Source organism: Stegodyphus dumicola, chromosome 2, assembly GCF_044657685.1.
Source record: "Stegodyphus dumicola isolate Sdum_Otavi_A_Nest chromosome 2, ASM4465768v1".
Classification (NCBI taxonomy): Eukaryota; Metazoa; Arthropoda; class Arachnida; order Araneae; family Eresidae; genus Stegodyphus; species Stegodyphus dumicola.
Window position 1 is genome coordinate 274,776,857 of NC_140769.1, and position 18,890 is coordinate 274,795,746.

At 34.5% G+C, this 18,890-nt stretch overlaps 1 protein-coding gene across 1 annotated transcript in view; it reads right to left on the bottom strand.

The window, feature by feature from the left end:
- The window catches only part of LOC118187353 (corticotropin-releasing hormone receptor 2-like), a 182,707-nt gene extending 173,056 nt beyond the window's left edge, over positions 1 to 9,651 (bottom strand). Inside the window, exons 1-2 of the mRNA XM_085810284.1 lie at positions 9,633 to 9,651; positions 7,096 to 7,233 (exon numbers count right to left, since the gene is read on the bottom strand). Coding sequence (XP_085666410.1) covers positions 7,096 to 7,233; positions 9,633 to 9,651 — 157 coding nt within the window. The remainder of the gene's footprint in view (positions 1 to 7,095; positions 7,234 to 9,632) is intronic.
- Between the last annotated feature and the right edge of the window lie 9,239 nt (positions 9,652 to 18,890).

An 18,890-nucleotide genomic window follows, 5' to 3' on the forward strand; every position in this document is an offset into this window, starting at 1 on the left:
TTAAAGAAATTAGATAATGAAGAATCTGCATGAATACATGTATGTTTCTCACATTGTGACAAAAACGACAATATCTAGAGCCATCAAATTTTGAATAATGTAATCCTCCACCCGAACATAGGCACGGCCGAATTTCGAATTTGTTTTAATCTATTTCATATTTTGTAAAATTTTAACGAATTTTTGATTAACAAACTCAACGAGTTCAGAGAGAGCACTGCGCAGAAAATAACAGTTTTATCTCCAGTGCGGAAATTCTAAAGATATGTTTTCAAATGTATGTGGTTTACGGGCGAAGAACATGATATTCAATAAATATAGGTAACATACAAAACATTAAAAAAAGGTTCCTTTTGGGCGTAATATAAAATCTGAGTGCTTCTAGATTTTATTTTACCTTTTCTTTTGCACTTCATTACATATAAAAAATTTTATTCTCCGAATTTTGTAAATTACTAAAATAAATATTCCCCTTTAATAAGTTAATGATGATATAATCAAATAAATAATTGTTTTGTAATGTTATTATAGTTTTGAAAATCACTGCCTGAAAATGGTTATTAAATTAAAAAAAAGTTATCAGATCTTGTTTAATTTTACCTTATTTATTTCAAAGCATCACGTACTATCAATCTTATTTAATTTTACGTTATTTGTACGCAAAATTAAGTTTATAAATTTTGTGCCTAGAGTTTTTACCGTTTAACCAAAGTAAAGATGTTTGTACAAGAATTACGCGTGAAAAAAGTGCGCGAAATGCATTAAAAAGTCTTTAATGAGATATATTAAATCCTATTTGGAAATAACTGTGGCTTTCATAATCTCATCACTATACAACGTATCACATTTCATAATTAAAAACAGTTATGTGATACAAACGCCATAGGTTTCAGTGTTAAAGTAAACACCAGATCGTCCCTACTCTCTCTTGCCGTACATGTGGGTGACGCGCGCCCCGCCCACTGGGTTAGTCTATCTCTTATAAGGTCCATGGCTACAGTCACATAACGCCTGTAGCACTTCCCTTCCAACAGACGAGCTATGAATTAGCTCCTTCCTGTCTAGAAGGAATTAAAACACAGAAAAAGGAACTAAAGAATTTTCTAGAAAAAGCTAAACTATGTTCCTCTCTAAAAGGAACTAAAATTCTTTTTTTCTACCTATCCAAACAAGGTTTAATTTATAAAATTAGAAAGGCCGGGGCGATATGGAAAACACTCAGGAAACAGGAACAAGAATAAATAAATTAAAAAAAAAAAAAAAAAAAAAAAATCTGAAATGTTTCAGATTTTAAATTACGTCCAAATTAAATTACGTTTTTTTAACGTTTTGTGCGTTATCTTTATTTGTTAAACATCATGTTCTTCGTACTTAAACCATAAAATTCAATTCAACAGGAATATCGCAAAATAGTTTTAAAACGAGCATATCTTTAGAATTTCCGATACAAAAACTCACGCGCCGGAGATAAAAATGTTTTTTCTGCACAACGTTGCCATTGCTCGCTTTGAAATCCTGGAGTTTGTTAATCAAAAATTCGTCAAAGTTTTAAAAAATAGGAAATCGATCATAAAACAAATTTCAAATTTCAAATTGGGTCTTCCCACATGCTCATATTCGTTGGAGGATTACGTCATTCAAAATTCGATGGCTCTATGTACCGTTGTTTTATCACAATACGAGAAATATACATACATTTATGCAGATTTTTCATTATTTAATTTCTTCAAATATAATGCAGGACTCTAACATTTTGTGGCAACAGTTTGAAAAGTGAACCGACATTTATGAGTCCGACGCAAAATGCCAAAACGAAACTAATAGTCCTTCGGGATTCAAATCCCTTTGGACTAATAAATAAAATGTCTGATAAAATATTTAATAATTAAAAAACTAATTAATTATTTTTTAATAATTAAATAATTAATGATTATAATAATTAAATAATTAAAATTTAATCAAATGTATAGAGATAAATAAAAATTTAACAAGTTAATAAATAAATGATAAATAATTAAATAATGAAATAAAGTACTGGACTTATTTAGCGTTGCGGTTGGAAGTTAAACGTCATACAAAAACTGCGAAATTGCTCAACAGGTCCGCAGTCGAATTTAAGCCCTGAATGTAATGCACTATTTCAAGGGATGACAGAAATAAATACCTTTTTTCTTTCCAGCATACCAAATGAAAAGCGCTAAAATGGTTAAAGCCACTAATGAGAATAGAGAAAATGCTATAAATAGCAAGAGAATAGAGAAAACCTTTTAACGGATGATGTCTAAATATGAAAAAGAGAAGAGTCCAGCATTTTGAGATGAGTCCAACGTTTCATCTTGTAGAGACATTAGTTTTTTTTTTTTTTTTTTTTTTTTTTTGATCCAGAGAGAGGAAAAATTAGCAACGCCTTCGCCGGGAACCGAACCACGGACCTCTGGAATACCGGCCCAGCGTACTACCGTTACACTACGAAGGCACGCGGAAAGCGGGAGAAATACCTTATATACTTCCATTTTTAAAGGGCGACTAGGGTTTTAGGGGACCTAGTCGCCAAATCCTGGGTGTAAAGAATCATCATCCACAACCCTTTTTTTAGTTCGGGCGCCACTGTAGGGACATTAGGTATTTTTGTTTTCGGGGGGGGGGATCCAGAGAGAGGAAAAATTAGCAACGCCTTCGCTGGGAATCGAACCACGGACCTTTGGAGTACCGACCCAGCGTGTTACCGTTACACCACGAAGGCACGCTGGAAAGCGGGAGAAATAATCTGACAGCGGTCTTCTATCAGCATATTTCTAATTTCCAAGAAGAATGTTACAGTAAAACAAATTTTCCCCGAATCCGAGGGTTAGCTGGAAAAAAGAAGGAAATACGAGTTTTCATCCCTCCCGGTCTTTGGTTATATCTTTCCGAAAAGTCTGCAAGTGCCCTTTTCCGCGGGAAGACTATAACGTTGAAATGAAAAATTTAGCCCATGTCAAAAATTCATAGTAGAAGAATAAGTCTTTGACGTGCGAGTGGAGGCTTTTCTTTAATTAAAAGTCTCGACCTTCGTCTAAGGGTATGTTTCCCAAGGAAAGAGAGCCATGCATTCAGAGTTAGAGTCGATTTTCAATATAATTATTAAAAATAAAATTTTCGAGATCAAATTTCTGTTGAATGTGTTCGTCAGTCGCATAAAAGAAGTGCCGGAGTTTTATTATTTAGGGCTCAGGGGCGCTCCCACTGGAATTATGATTTATCCCCAAAACTAAGAAGTACTGGAGCCAAACTCTGGTGGGCTTCGGCGCAATTTAAGCTTTGCATTCAAGCTTCCGTTTGCACGGAATTCACTGTCGTAGAACATTCATCCTTAACGCACCGAAAGGCCGAGATTTCATCTGAATTGGTTGTTGCCAGTTTCACTTGTCTGATCAAGGTAAGTACAAGCCCACGGCATTCATTGTGGCAATGAGTCATATGCGCCTGTCGTTGGCAGATGACGAAGAGCGGCGAATCTGGTGTCTAACAGCAGGTGTAAATACAGTAAGACCCCGCTTAACGCGGGGGATACGTTCCATCGAAGTAGAGCGTAATGCGAAACAGCGCTAAGCGAGGCTGTCTTAACATGTAAATAATGGGGTTAGGGGAAGACGGATAAAAAATGGTTAGGCATTAAATTTAATAATGTTTTTTTAATAAAAATAAAATCAAACATTTATTTCTTACAAAAATAAAAACAATATAAACGCATATACTTTTAAAAACAAATAAAATTCTCAGTCAGATCATTCAGTCTATTCTGGGTTTCCAATTTTCTGCCTTTTTGTCAAGAAGGCATTATGATAGATTGGCTTAATGGCATATTGCGTTCAATTTCGTCGTCAATCCATATAGACAGTCGTTTTCCCATTTCCTCTATAATGTTATTTCTAGAACGGGTAATTCTAGTTGCAGAGCTGGACGTAGTTGCAGTTGCCGATGACAGTATTTTTTTTTTTTATTCTTAAGAATTGTCCTTATTGTTGAAGTTGCCAAAATCAATGCAGCGCTAATTTGAGATTGACGTTCACCGGAATCTAAATCTTCTAATCACTTGCATTTGCGTTTCCAGCGAAATGCCTTTTTCTGGTTGCTTTCTTTTCTTGTGTTTTACTCGTATTATCACCCATGATAAAAACTAAAGATCATAATATTTGTCACTGTATTATTAATCGTTATAGTATTATACAAATTTAAACTTACAATAATGTCAACAAATGTTGTTTCAAATGATAAAAAGCAAGAAACACAACTACACTGTTTCGGATATGTTATTTGGAAACCTAGCGTTGCGCACAATTTCGGAGAATCCCCGGGTTGAAATAAAAGAGCGCTAAACCGAAACAGCGCTAAACGAAACAGCGTTAAGCGGAGTCTTACTGTAGGTATATATCCCACGCCTTCCAATCTCTGTCTTTGGCAAGAGCTTTGAGCACCAAATAGGTGACAACGCGACTTTAACTCAATCCCGCCCCAATTTTGAGAGAAAGCACCCCGGGAGGGACGGCAACAAAATACTTTTAACAGTGAAGCGAACAACAAAGTAGTGTTTGTTGTTGTTGACTAATGCTCACTTGTCTGACCTATAGTCAGCCCAAGAGCACGAAATTCTTCGTGGCAAGGAACGTAAATGTACGCCTGTCATTGACAACAGCCTTGAGCACTTCACAGGTGACAGTGCGATTTAGTCAGTTCCGCCCCGAATTTTGATGGAGATCACCCCGAGTGGGGTGCGTGTGAGGGACTCTACTCCTCTCCCCTTCTACCAACCTCTCGGGAGGACTTTCGAGATATTTAGAATGTCCCATGCCGCACAGGCATTATTCATTTACAAACATACATACCTTCTCCGGGACTCGAATCCAGGTCCTCCGGTACGCAGTCAACGTCACTAACCCCATCCCGGCTAGGCGGCTCTGTAATCTCGGCTGATCGTAACTGGATTAATCGATCGTAACTGGATTAATCGATTAATCGAATTTGGTAAAATTGCGCTCTGCGAAATAGACCAGCAATAAATTATCACATTCGTATTTGTACAATAGCGAGTATGTTTAACGTTATGCGTTCTATTGTGTTTCACCTCCAATTATCCGAACTCCGATTATCCGAATCGCCTTCAGAATTTCAGAAATTTTCAGAATCAACTGAAGAAGAGAAGGCAAGGGAGAAAAAGGAAAAAGAAGCTCAAGAAAAGGCAAGAGACAGGAGAAGATGAAGATGACGAGTCACTTGAGAAATTAAGGGGACTCATACACCTTAAACCCCTCATGATCTTCGAATACGTGACTGTTGCAAATATTGGGATATTTTATTTATTTTAAAAGCAATTACTTCCAACTTTTTACAGCTGACTACATAATTAAGCTGCTTTGGAAACTAGTAGCCAGAAAGTTTGTGTTGCCACAAATATTTTTGCAATTTAATCCTCTTTGTCACAAAATATTTCGCCGTGTTTCCACCTTGCGCCCATGATATTTTAAAAATGGCTAATGGTACATACTTGAAATTGGATGGAATTCTTTTTATGGGTACTATTTTCTAACTGAACCAACAATCTGATGAATATTTTAATATTGAAAAATTTTATGGGCGAAAACGTTAAAAATTTTTTTATTAAAATACATTTTAAAAACTTAACTCAAAATAAAATAAAAATTTAACATGAAATTTTTAGAATTTTAGGTTCACAGTCGTTTCAAAATATTATAAAAGCTATATATTAAATATGGAATTAAATTATGAAACAGAATGTTTCAAACTGTGCGCGCAAGTTGGAAACATGACGAAAAATGTTGTCACAAAGCGGATTAAATTATAAAAATATTTGTGGCAACACAATCTTTCTGATGACTATTTCAGAGAGCAGCTATATTATGTAGTTAGCTGTAAAAAGTTGGTAGTAATTGCTTTTAAAATAAATAAGTTATCCCAATTCTTGCAACAGTCACCTATTCGAACATCTTATGGATTTTAAGATGTATGAGTCTCCTTAAGAAATATTGTTTTGAAAAATATTTGATCCTCAGAAGTTAGTGTTGAGAATACAGTAGAATGGATGGTGTGTGATTCGTCAGACCGTGGGTTTCAATTTCTAAATGATGATGAACTTATTGAAAGTGTGAGAGAAGAAAGTATCAAGAAGATGACCTTAATGAAAGAATGATCTTAAAGAAGGTGACCTAAATGACCTTAAAGAAGATGACCTTAATGACCTTAAAGAAGATATGACCTTCAAGAAGATGACCTTAATGATCTTAAAGAAGATGACCTTAATGACCATAAAGAAGATGACCTTAATGACCATAAAGAAGATGACCTTAATGACCTTAATGACCTTAAAGAAGATGACCCTTAATGACCTTAAAGAAGATATGACCTTAATGACCTTAAAGAAGATGACCCTTAATGACCTTAAAGAAGATATGACCTTAATGACCTTAAAGAAGATCACCTTAATGACCTTAAAGAAGATGATCTTAATGACCTTAAAGAAGATGACCTTAATTATGAAGTTGAAGCAGACACGGGGCCATCAGCTAGTGAAACGTTTGTCGGCTTTGAAGCTGCGTTGAAGTGGATGAAGCGTCAGCCCGAGTGTCACCACATGCAACTTCTCATTGTCAAGTGAATGCGCGACTTTGGCTGCCCGAAAACGAATGAAGACAGTCAAAGAGACTCCTTTGACCGAGATGCTTAGCAGGCAATGGCTTTCAGTGCTTGTAAGTATTGTGCAGTACGCTATATGACATATACGTAAAAGTGTTGCCTTTTCATTTTAATTGATTAAAACCGCTTTTTCTTTAAAAATATTTTTCCTCCATTTTCAACATACAGTATATACAGTAATAAATTAAAATGTACGTAGACACATTCTACGAAAAAAATCCAATTGTCCGAATTTTTGATTATCCGAATGGGTCCGGTCCCGATTGATTGGAGTTCCACTGCACCTTGATGAAAGTAATTTTATTTTATAAGAATGATTCACGAAGCAAACTTTATATTAAAAGAAAACATATTAACAATAACCATACACTTAACGATATAAAACATTGTAAAATGTGATATTACCGTCATCTTTGGATTGCTGGCCTCGAAATCCAACATCAAAAGAAGCAAAGATGACCGAGCAAGGTCTGGCAACAACTCTGCCACCTGGTGTCGGAGGCCAGCAGTAGAAAGAATCCCAAATTGCTTCACAATAGGGTTCTAGAAAAGAAAAATATTTTATAATCATCTAATTGTTATTTAAGAAGCGATTAAATAAAACGTAAATATTTAATACTATTTGCTACTAAGACGACTTCTTAGCATAAATGTGTACATATAACAAATCTTTCTTTTTTGATGCTGAATAAAAGTATTTTAAGGAAAATGATGTTTATATTTAACGAGTAACACTCATTAAACTTGTACGCGTAGCTAAATTTCGGGAAATGTTTGGTTGAAAGAATATCCGGCATTTCTATTTATGGAAACAGTCAAAAGCAAAATAAAATTTTATGGAAACAATTGTAGAGTCATCAGTTTTTTTTTTTTTACTTCCTTGTACGAAGTAAAAAGGAAGTATTGTAATCGCGAAAAGTTTCAGGCAGCATATTTCAACGAAAATATCCATTTTGACTGCTATCGAATGCAATTTAACGATGTTTTTCCGTGATATCTGTACGTAAGGACACAAAAAAATTATAAAACTGCTTTAAAATAAATTCTGAAGAGAATTTTTCGTGGCGTCTGTACGAACGTATGTACGTACGTATCACGAATAACTCAAAAACGAGTAGCCTCAGAACGTTGAAATTTTGTATGGAGGACTGCTATAACATGTAGATGTGCACCTCATATTTTGGTTGCAGTCGGCCGCACCAAACGTATATAAATATATTTATATATATATCCACTCTGTTACCCGGCTCAGTGATCTCAGTTTCTTTACTCTTATATGTTTGTAAATGGTACATTTTTTGCTTTAAAAATGATTGAATTATGTTGTATTTATCTTCCGGTTAAGGTTTTTATGCCTTTCGTAATTCTGGAAGTAATATTTGTACAGCGGTTAAGTTTTAAGTAACATGGTGGACATATCTGTTTATATTTGAAACAGCAGAATTGTAGACTTGTTGCCAATCTAGAGAGACTAAGCTTCGCAACACAAAAATAACGCCTTCATTTAGTATTGCGAATTAAATCAATGCTGAATCCTTTCTGGAATTTTTTCGAGGAAATGAGTGTTTAAGTACTGTTTCTTTTCTGTTTTGTTTGCTTAATTTCTTTCATACATCGTTTTAGCTTTATTATAGTATTTGAACAGAACATGTGGCAACGATAATTCTTCAAATGGTATAAATTTTGAATTCTCAGAGTGTCGTTATAGTAAACAAATATAGTGAATTTTAAAGAGTGCATTTATTCTATTGTGGTTTATGCGCTGTCGACGAAGTAGATTTAATTCAATCCAAACAATTTAAATGAAATTCAAGAAAAATTTGTGTATAATTTAATATTATTTAATATTCCGTATAGGGAAGCCATGTGGTGTACACATCAGATTTTTTTAAATCGGAGACATGAAAATTGAGCAACACCCTCACCGGGACTCGAACCTAAATCTCTCGAATACGAAACCTAAATCTCTCGAATATGCTACCGTTACATCACGAAGTCATGCAGAAAGGAGAGAGAAAATACCTTACATAGTTCCCTTTTAAAGGGCGGCAAGAGATTAGGAGATCCAGACGCTAAATCCTGGTGGTAATAAATCATCATCCACCACCGTTTACTTTGGGCACCACTGTAGAGTAACCGTTTTCTTTTTTAGTCCAAAGGAGTCCTTGAGGAACTATAGTTTTCGTTTTGATATTTTGCATCGAATCACTCTGAATGTCCGTTTCACTTTTCAAACTGTTGCCACCAAATTTTATCGCACTATATTATACTTAAATAAATTAAATAATGAAGAATCTGCATAAATGTATGTATGTTTCTCGCATTGTGATAAAACAATGGTACCTAGAGCTATCCAGGTTTGAATAATGTACGTCTAGACCCGAATATGGGCATCTGGTAGCCCAAATTTAGAACTTCTCTATTTCTTATTTTGTCAAACATTAAAGAAATTTTAATTAACAAACTCAACGATTGCAAAGCGAGTAACGGCAACCCTGTACGAAGAAAAAGCATGTTTTTATCTCCACCGCTCAAGATCGGAAATTCTAAAGAATTTTTTTTTTAATATTTTGCGATACTGCTGTTGAATTGAATATTATGGTTCAAGTGCGCAGAGCGGGATATTTAATAAGTAAAGGTAATAGTAACAAATAAAACGTTGAAAAACGCCCCTTTGGGCGTAATATAAAATGTGAAAGCTTTCAGATTTTTTTATTATTACTATTTTGCTTTTATTTATTTAATTTTCGAAGCATGAGACATGAAATGTGAGCAATGCTGTCGCCGGGACTCGAATCTAGACCTCTTGAACACGTGCCGAGTGTGCTACCTTTACATCACGAAGGCATGAAAAAAGAAGGGAGAAAATGTCTTATAGATTTATTTCAGCAAATTGTACTAAAATAAAATATTTTTCTTTGCTTTTCTTTCGTTTCAAATACCTTCTACAAGAACATTCATTTCTAAGAAATAATCAATGAAGGTGAAGTGCTAGATTGAGTTCGAAAGGAACAATTTAGTTTACGTAAGGTGGATGGGAAAGAAATCTTATTGGGTTTCAAGTTATCCTCTCATCAAAGGACTCCTCTGGTTTTACACTGAATCAAAATTCCTGCAGACGAAATTTTTAAAATATATGATTCTAAAAAACTTATTTTGTGTCTTAGTGTTTGTTTCTAATAGTCCTTGCGCTCGAATGAATTGAGAGCTGATAATTTTCATTGTTAATTAATTATTAACTGATTTACAAATTCCGGGATGCAAATGCAAACACAACGGTGACTGAACTTGATTACATTAAATATACTGAAATTATATATTAATATGTACTGAACAAATTGCTGTTGTACAAAACATGTCATGTGTTTTCCTTATTTGTACTTCCATACACGAAGTACTGTAGTTACGAAAAGTTCCGGGCATCATATTTAAAAAATAATCTCCATTCTGACCGTTCCCGAATCCATTTGGATGATTCGTTTACTGATGTCTGTACGTGTTATCAGGATAAAGGACTGTTTTTTCCAAAAGGGATTGTGAAATAGATTTAAAAGGGATTTTTCGTAACGTCTTTACGCACGTATGTACACTGCGAAAAAACAACATAGGTCAGTTCTATATCTCCCGTTCTATTGGGGCGATTGACGAAATTCGACTTGCGTTTTTCATGTCTCGAAAGCGCGACTTAGGATATATATTAGATTTATATATAGAACTACTCTAACATAAGAATTTTTGCACAAAATCGGACTTTTTCTGAAATAACACACCGATTTTGGATTCTACGACTCAAATTATGCCTAAATATTAAATTTGGGAAAGTTTTATACTCGTTACGAAAAAATAAAATTAGAAGACGTTTGATTCCCGTACGACAAAAAATTGATCGCCGTACAACAAAAAATTGATCGGAATACTTGATTTCGAAATTTGCACTTTTTTTTACATCATTTTCACCTTGCCTTGGGAGATAGGTTGTTAAAGTTAGAATAATTCAAGTAAATAAGTTTAAATGACGAGCAGAAAGAATGTTTATACATCCTTTGTCACAAAAGTTCCAGGATAGTTTTTTTTTTTTTTTTTTTTTTTAATTTTTTTTTTTTTTTTTTTTTATTTCTGAGTTTGCAGTATAAAAAGAAACAAATGTAGTTTTTATGTTACCTGGTATATATTGTTGCGTTTTTTTTTCTTCTGACACCAGTTGTTACGTTATTTTCTTCCTTCACGTTTGTACGGGGTTCATAGATTTGGAGTGAATAACGACGACTCTTGATGAAGTATCGAAACGCACTTTATTTACCAGCATTGTCAGGACAACTCCAAAACACGTTTTACAGTCGTCGATGAACTACTATAAACACACTGACACGATCAGCGACACAGCCTTCAGGCTATCAGGCTATCACGGTGGAGACAGCTTCTTGCAAAGCACCCGACTCTGCTTTCCAGAGTACAGCTTCGGACTCTGCTTGGTCGTTCTCGGAACTCCACGTACTCTCCAGACTCTCCACGCTAAAACTCCCGATGCACTCGACGACACACGAGCACAGCTCCCGACTCTTCGCTTCAGTCGTTTCCGGAGCTGAACACGCTCTCTCGACGATGCACTAACCGCGATACTCTAAGAGACTCCTTCGGTGCACTCGACGACCCCCTTGGCACTCGCTGCCTGGCTGTCAACTTAATCGACTCCGCACGGCTTGCTAGACGAGGCACACTCGATACACTCGCACTCTAGACGAGGCACACACACTCGCGCTCTCGATGAAGCACACTCTCGATACTAAATAACTGACTGCGGAACAGCAGGATTTATATAGGTTTCAGCTTGCGTTCAAGAACATTCTGGGCTAAACCGGTAAGAATACGTTCCAGAAGGTTCCCCATCCGTCCATGGTATATCGCCAATTTTGTCGCCATATGAAAGATTTCTCTCCAAATGTGGCAACCTTGCCTTCCCTTGCCATTTTATGGCAACCCTAAAACTGCTTTGCGGGGAAGCTGTCTTACCGCGCCTGGACATTTCGTAACAATATTCTTGGCTATGTTTGTGCGCAAACTTACTAGGGGGCAGGGTTGTGCTTAACAACACAATGTTTGGATCGTTGTCTCATTCGTTAAGGTGACACAATGGATGCGGATTACGAGCAAAGAGTGAACATTAAGTTCTGCGTTGAGCTCGGTAAACCCCCTGATGAAACGTAGAACTTGATCAAGCAAGGATATACAGACGATGCACTTTCAGTAAGTTCTGATTTCGAGTGCCTCAAAAGATTTCCTTAAGGCACAGACGATCCCAGAGGTGGTCGCTCGTCTATAGCTCACCCCGATGTAACCGTGGAGCGTGTAAGGTGGTTATTGCAAAAGGACCGTCGTGTAACTGCGCGTATGATATCAGAAGAACTGAATTTCAATCGTGATGTGTGTCATAAGATTTTACGTGAAGATTTAGGGAAACGGAAACTTCATGCAAGAATCGTCCGAAAGACGAAGAATTTCTGCTGAACTATTGGATACAGCCAGACGTGATCCCATACTTGTGTCAAAGATTATTGTGATTTTTTTCTCGTTTCCGTGAGTGAAAAGGGACGCAAAGGAAAACTTCGTCAAGATGTCAAGATTACCGCAGACATCCAACGGGCTGTGACAAATGAGCTTGCAAGCATTGCAGCTGAAGATTTCCCAAATTGCTTCCAAGATCTCCAGAAACGTTGGCAGTTAGGTACAGATAGCCATGGGGACTGACTACTTTGATAGCAGCTAGGAACATTACTTGGTAAATGCAATTTTCTATACTTTACTTTGTTCTGGAACGTTTCTGACAAAAGACCTAATTTAAGATGACGTACAAGCAAGTACAGATCAAATCTTTTGTTTACTATTCTAGGGTTCAGAGAACATCCTAGGATATTTCTTTTATTTCAAAATGTATGATCCTTAGAATGCACACTAACGTAACTCTTTACACGTGCTTAAGGGGCGTTGGAACCCAAAAATTTTCAAAAAATTGTGATTTCGGATTTTTGCATTTTCACATTCTCTACACTTTTGTCTTTCTAAAAATACCATTCTTTAATCTCTATGAAAATTAGAACTGTAAAAAAAGCTAGTTTTAATTTGTCATCGAATGCTTTGATCAATGAGGATTTTTACATAAAAACGCGTTTTTCTCCAAACGTGAATTTTTTATACTCGATGTACCTTTCCTCAGAAACTGCTGCTCACAGGTATCTAAAATTTTTATGGCTTATTTATTAGGTTTCCTAATATTTACTGAAACGAGCTTCTTGAGATAAACTTAGAAAAAAAAATTTAAAAAAAATTTTTATGTGTGAGAAAAGTGCTAAATTTTCCTATGCCTAAAAAAATATTATGTCAATTACTCTAAAATTAAAACTGTTTCAAAAGCTCATTTCAGTATAATCAGATAGGTATACTTTAATTACACAAAAAATTTCATGCTTGTATATCTACAGCAGATTTTGAGAAAAGGTACATCGAAAATGGCCAATTTAACATTGTCGGTATAGGGGTTTCTGATATACCTTAATCGAAAAATCTGATGTGTACACCACATGACTTCCTTGTACGGAATATTAAATTATACGCATTTTTACTTGCATTTCATTTAAACTTATTGAATTGAACTAAATCGACTTCGCCGACACCGCATAAACCACAATAGAATAAATGCGTTCTTTAAAATTCACTCTATTTGTTTACCATAGCGACACTCTGGCGCTAGATTCACTTAACAGTATTATATTTCGTTCATATTATAACACAGAATGCAAAAGATTTATATCATTTCAAGAATTATCTAATCGTTGCCACATTCTATTCAAATATTTATAATAAAGCTAGAACGATGTATAAAAGAAATTAAGCAAACAAAACAAAAAAGGAACAGTTTTTTACAGACGATTGAGTATTTCTCATTCAATTAATTCAGTTCTCACTTCGCGACAAGGCAAAAATACTTAAAAAGTCAAAATATATGTATTAAAATTTACGAAGTAAATCTTAAACACTTATTTCCTCGAAAAAATTCCAGAAAGGATTAAGCATGATTTAATTCGCAATAATAAATGAAGGCTTTATCTTTGTTGTTGCGAAGCTAAGTTTCTCTAGATTGGCAACAAATCCAGTCTGTTTCAAATGTAAACAAGCAATGGCCGCCATGAAAAAATTATTAGGCTTAGTGGCACTTAAACAACTTTAAAATTGTTGATAATTCTAAACATATTGCATACAGATTTACTAAAGGCATAAAAATCTTAACTGGAAGATAAGAACAACATAATTCAATCATTTTTAAAGCAAAAAATGAAAAATGTACAATTTACATACATATAAGAGTAAAGAAACTGAGATCACTGAGCCGGGTAACAGAGTGGATATATATATAAATATATTTATATACGTTTGGTGCGGCCGATTGCAAAAACACGAGGTGCACATCTACATGTTATAGCAGTCCTATATACAAAATTTCAACGTTCTGAGGCTACTCGTTTTTGAGTTATGCGACATACGTTCGTACAGACGCTACAAAAAATTCTCTTCAGAATTCATTTTAAAGCAGTTGTATATTTTGTTTGGAGGAAAAGAGACTTTTATTCTGTCTTTACGTACAGATATAACCGAAAAACATCGTTAAATTGCATTCGATAGCGGTCAAAATGGATAATTTCGTTGAAATATGCTACCTGAAACTTTTCGCGATTACCATACTTTCTTTTTACTTCGTACAAGGAAGTAAAAAAGGTTATTGTGCTGTTTTTTGCTGTTGTGACTTATTGGGCAGTAACATGGAAATAAGTGCACGAAACTTATCATGGCCAAAAAAGCAATATTGTGGCCAATTTTTGCAGAAGCATATACTAAACAGGTGACAGTGTTATTTCGCTCAGTGCCGCCTCCAATTTTGATGGACAGGAGATCCCGGAGTGGCCGATCCGATGGCCTTCCTCCCCTCTTCCTCTAACACCATCTTCTCGACAAGACTTTAAAGTGCATTCTGCCGTAAAGACACTATACATTTACAAACATCCATGCCTTTTTTGGGATTTGAACCCGAACATTTCGGTATCACAGTAAGCTCCTCTAACCACTATACCGTCTGGGCTTTGGATCTGCGCATGTCCGGCGCCATTGATATTTGCGTGATTTTGGAGCTCTTGAAATTTGTGATAATTATTGATATTTGTGTGATTTTATTTGAAATTTTGTGCTGTTTTGTGTGCGTTTTTGTGTTTTGAACATATTTTAAGAAGAATTTATCTTGTGCGAGAAGATTTTTGTGCAAACTGAAGATTCTTCTGGATCGAACTTGCTAAGCCTAACTGCGCAGGTATGTTTATTCTTGAATTTCGACTTTCCCGGCGTGTGTTTCTACTATAAACTGTTTACTTATTTAAAAATGAAATAGCTTTTACCGATTTTTGAAATTTTGTGGTTTTTTATGCATATTTTGCTTTGAAGACTATCTTTCCACGTCAAACATTACGATTTTCAGCATGAGATGGAAATGCGTTTTGATTTTGTTTTCAATGGAATAACGGAGTGTTTTTATTACTCTTTATTGCTTAGTTTGATAAACTTTTGTTGTACTTTCTATAATTCATGTGATTTGAGTCTCGGCAAGGGGATATACTATTTTGCGTGCATAAACGCCTTTTCGTAAAAATTCTTAGGAATTTTTTGTGCTTTTTATATACTGTGTATGCTTTTGCACATATTTATAGTGTGAAATTTCGGTGTGAGATTTTTGAAAAATTACATGCTTTGTAATTTGATTTTTCAGTTACTACTATGCACGACTTCTTGTTTACAAATTGCTTATGTGTGATAATTTTCAAAATAAATTGAGTGCTTTTACGTCCGCCTATCGCTTTTTTTTTACTTATTTATGTGAAAACTGCATGAATATGCACACTTGACAAATCTGTTGTAATTTCAAATGCGAGCATGAAGGCCTTTTTAATTTATTGATTGTAATTTCTGCTGTTTGTAATTACTGAGTACTTTTACACGTGTTTATAACGCTTTTACGTCCTTGTACGAAGCAAAAAGAAAGTATTGTAATCGCGAAAAAGTTTAAAGCATCATATTTCAAAGCAAATATCTATTTTTACCGCTATCGAATGCAATTTAACGACGTTTTTGCGTGACATCTGTACGTAAAGACAGAATAAAGGATCCTTTCCTCCCCCCAAAAAAATTATAAAACTAATTTAAAATTAATTCTGAAGAGAATTTTTCCTGGCGTCTGTGCGTACGTACGTATGTACGTATCTCGCATAACTCAAAAACGAGTAGCCTCAGAACGTTGAAATTTTGTATATAGGACTGCTATAACATGTAGATGTGCACCTCGTATTTTGGTTGCAATCGGCTGCACCAAAAGTATGTATATATATGTACATATATATATCCACTCTGTTACTTGGCTCACAGTGATCTCAATTTCTTTATTCTTATATGTTTGTAAATTGTGCATTTTTTGCTTTAAAAATGATTGAATTCTGGTGTTTTTATCTTCCGGTTAAAGTTTTTATGCCTTTAGTGAATCTGTATGCAATATTTTTAGAATTATCAACAATTTTAAAGTAGTTTAAGTTCCGCTAAGCCTTTTTTATATGGCGGCTATTGATTGTTTACATTTGAAACAGGAGACTAGTGGATTTGTTGCCAATCTAGAGAAACTGAGCTTCGCAACAACAAAGATAACGCATTCATTTATTATTGCCAATTAAATCATGCTTAATTCTTTCTGGAATTTTTTCGAGGAAATAAATTTTTCGAGGAAGATTTACTTCGTAATTTTTAATATAGATATTTTGAGTTTTTATGTATTTTTGCCTTCTCGCGAAGTGAGAACTGAATTAATTGAATGAGAAATACTCAATCGTCTGTGAAAAACTGTTTCTTTTTTGTTTTGTTTGCTTAATTTCTTTTATACATCGTTCTAGCTTTATTATAGTATTTGAAAAGAACATGTGGCAACGATTAGATAATTGTTTAAATGATATAAATTTTGTGCATTATGAGTTATAATATGAACGAAATATAATACTGTTAAGTGAATCTAGCTCCAGAGTGTCGCTATGGTAAACAAATAGACTGAATTCTAAAGAATGCATTTATATCTATCGTGGTTTATGCGCTGTCGGCGAAGTAGATTTAATTCAATCCAATAAGTTTAAACGAAATGCAAGAAAAAATGCGTATAATTTAATATTCCTGCAAGGAAGTCATGTGGTGTACACATCAGATTTTTTTTGGTTTGTTTAAGTTCTTTTATGCATCGTTTTAGATTTATTATACTATTTAAATAGAACATGTGGCAACGGTTAGATAATTCTTCAGATGATTTAAACTTTGTGCATTTTGAGTTATAAAATGAATGAAATGTAACACTGTTAAGGAAACTTAGCGTAGCGCCAGAGTGTCACTATGGTAAACAAATATAGTGAATTTTAAAGAGTGCATTTATTCTATTGTGGTTTATGCGCTATCGACGGAATTGATTTAATTCAATCTAATAAAGTTTAGGTGAAATTCAAGAAAAATGCGTATAATTTAATATTCCGTGCAAAGAAATAATGTGGTGTACACATGATATATTTTTGAATAATTTTGCAGAATTTTTTCTTGAATTTTACAGTTTTAGATTTTCACGATCAAAACTGTAAATAGCTCGCATGAAGGCCTTTTTGGTATATGACTGATTATATTTTGTGTTTTTTATGATTGCCAAGTGTTTTCATGCTTGTTGTCATATATTTGTTATACATTTTTTTTTGTAAAATTGGGGAAATTGCACATTTGGATAATTAGCGATTTGAGTTTGTAAATTGTGTGCATGATAGCATTTTCACTTATTTTTTGAGAACATTTTGTGTTTTTAATTTATATTTTTGATTTTCACAGTGATTTATAGTTGAATTTTTACTCTGTATGTATTTTTGAGAATTAATGTGTTTCTGTATTTGTTAGGCTTAGCTTTGTCGGGATTGTTTATCTCACAAACCTTGTGATTTTGCACCTCTCACTCAGGACGTTTTGCCCACTGAACTTAAATCGTCTCTTGTAATTTTGTATTGTATGTTTGTAGATATGTTTTAAATTGTAAATACAGTAAGACCCCGCTTAACGCGGGGGATACGTTCCATCGAAGTAGAGCGTAATGCGAAACAGCGCTAAGCGAGGCTATCTTAACATGTAAATAATGGGGTTAGGGAAAGACGGATAAAAAATGGTTAGGCAGCATTAAATTTAATAATGTTTTTTTTAATAAAAATAAAATCAAACATTTATTTTTTACAAAAATAAAAACAATATAAACGCATATACTTTTAAAAACAAATAAAATTCTCAGTCAGATCATTCAGTCTATTCTGGGTTTCCAATTTTCTGCCTTTTTGTCAAGAAGGCATTATGATAGATTGGCTTAATGGCATATTGCGTTCAATTTCGTCGTCAATCCATATAGACAGTCGTTTTCCCATTTCCTCTATAATGCTATTTCTAGAACGGGTAATTCTAGTTGCAGAGCTGGACGTAGTTGCGGTTGCCGATGACGGTATTTTTTCTTTATTCTTAAGAGTTGTCCTTATTGTTGAAGTTGCCAAAATCAATGCAGCGCTAATTTGAGATTGACGTTCACCGGAATCTGATCTTCTAATCACTTGCATTTGAGTTTCCAGTGAAATGCCTTTTTCTGGTTGCTTTCTTTTCTTGTGTTTTACTCGTATTATCACCCATGATAAAAACTAAAGATCATACATAATATTTGTCACTGTATTATTAATCGTTATAGTATTATATATCAAATTTAAACTTACAATAATGTCAACAAATGTTGTTTCAAATGATTAAAATGCAAGAAACACAACTACACTGTTTCGGATATGTTATTCGGAAACCTAGCGCTGCGCACAATTTCGGAGAATCCCCGGGTTGAAATAAAAGAGCGCTAAACCGAAACAGCGCTAAACGAAACAGCGTTAAGCGGGGTCTTACTGTACTTATTTTAAGCCCTGTCGCAGTAGTTAGACTGATATTTTTTAACTTAAAATTTATTATTGAATTAATTTACATATTTTTAAACAACTCAAATTGTTTCATTAGAATGAGTCAAATATAAGGTGAGAGTGACTTTGTTGATGGAGATTGTGTGGGATCGGATTGATCAA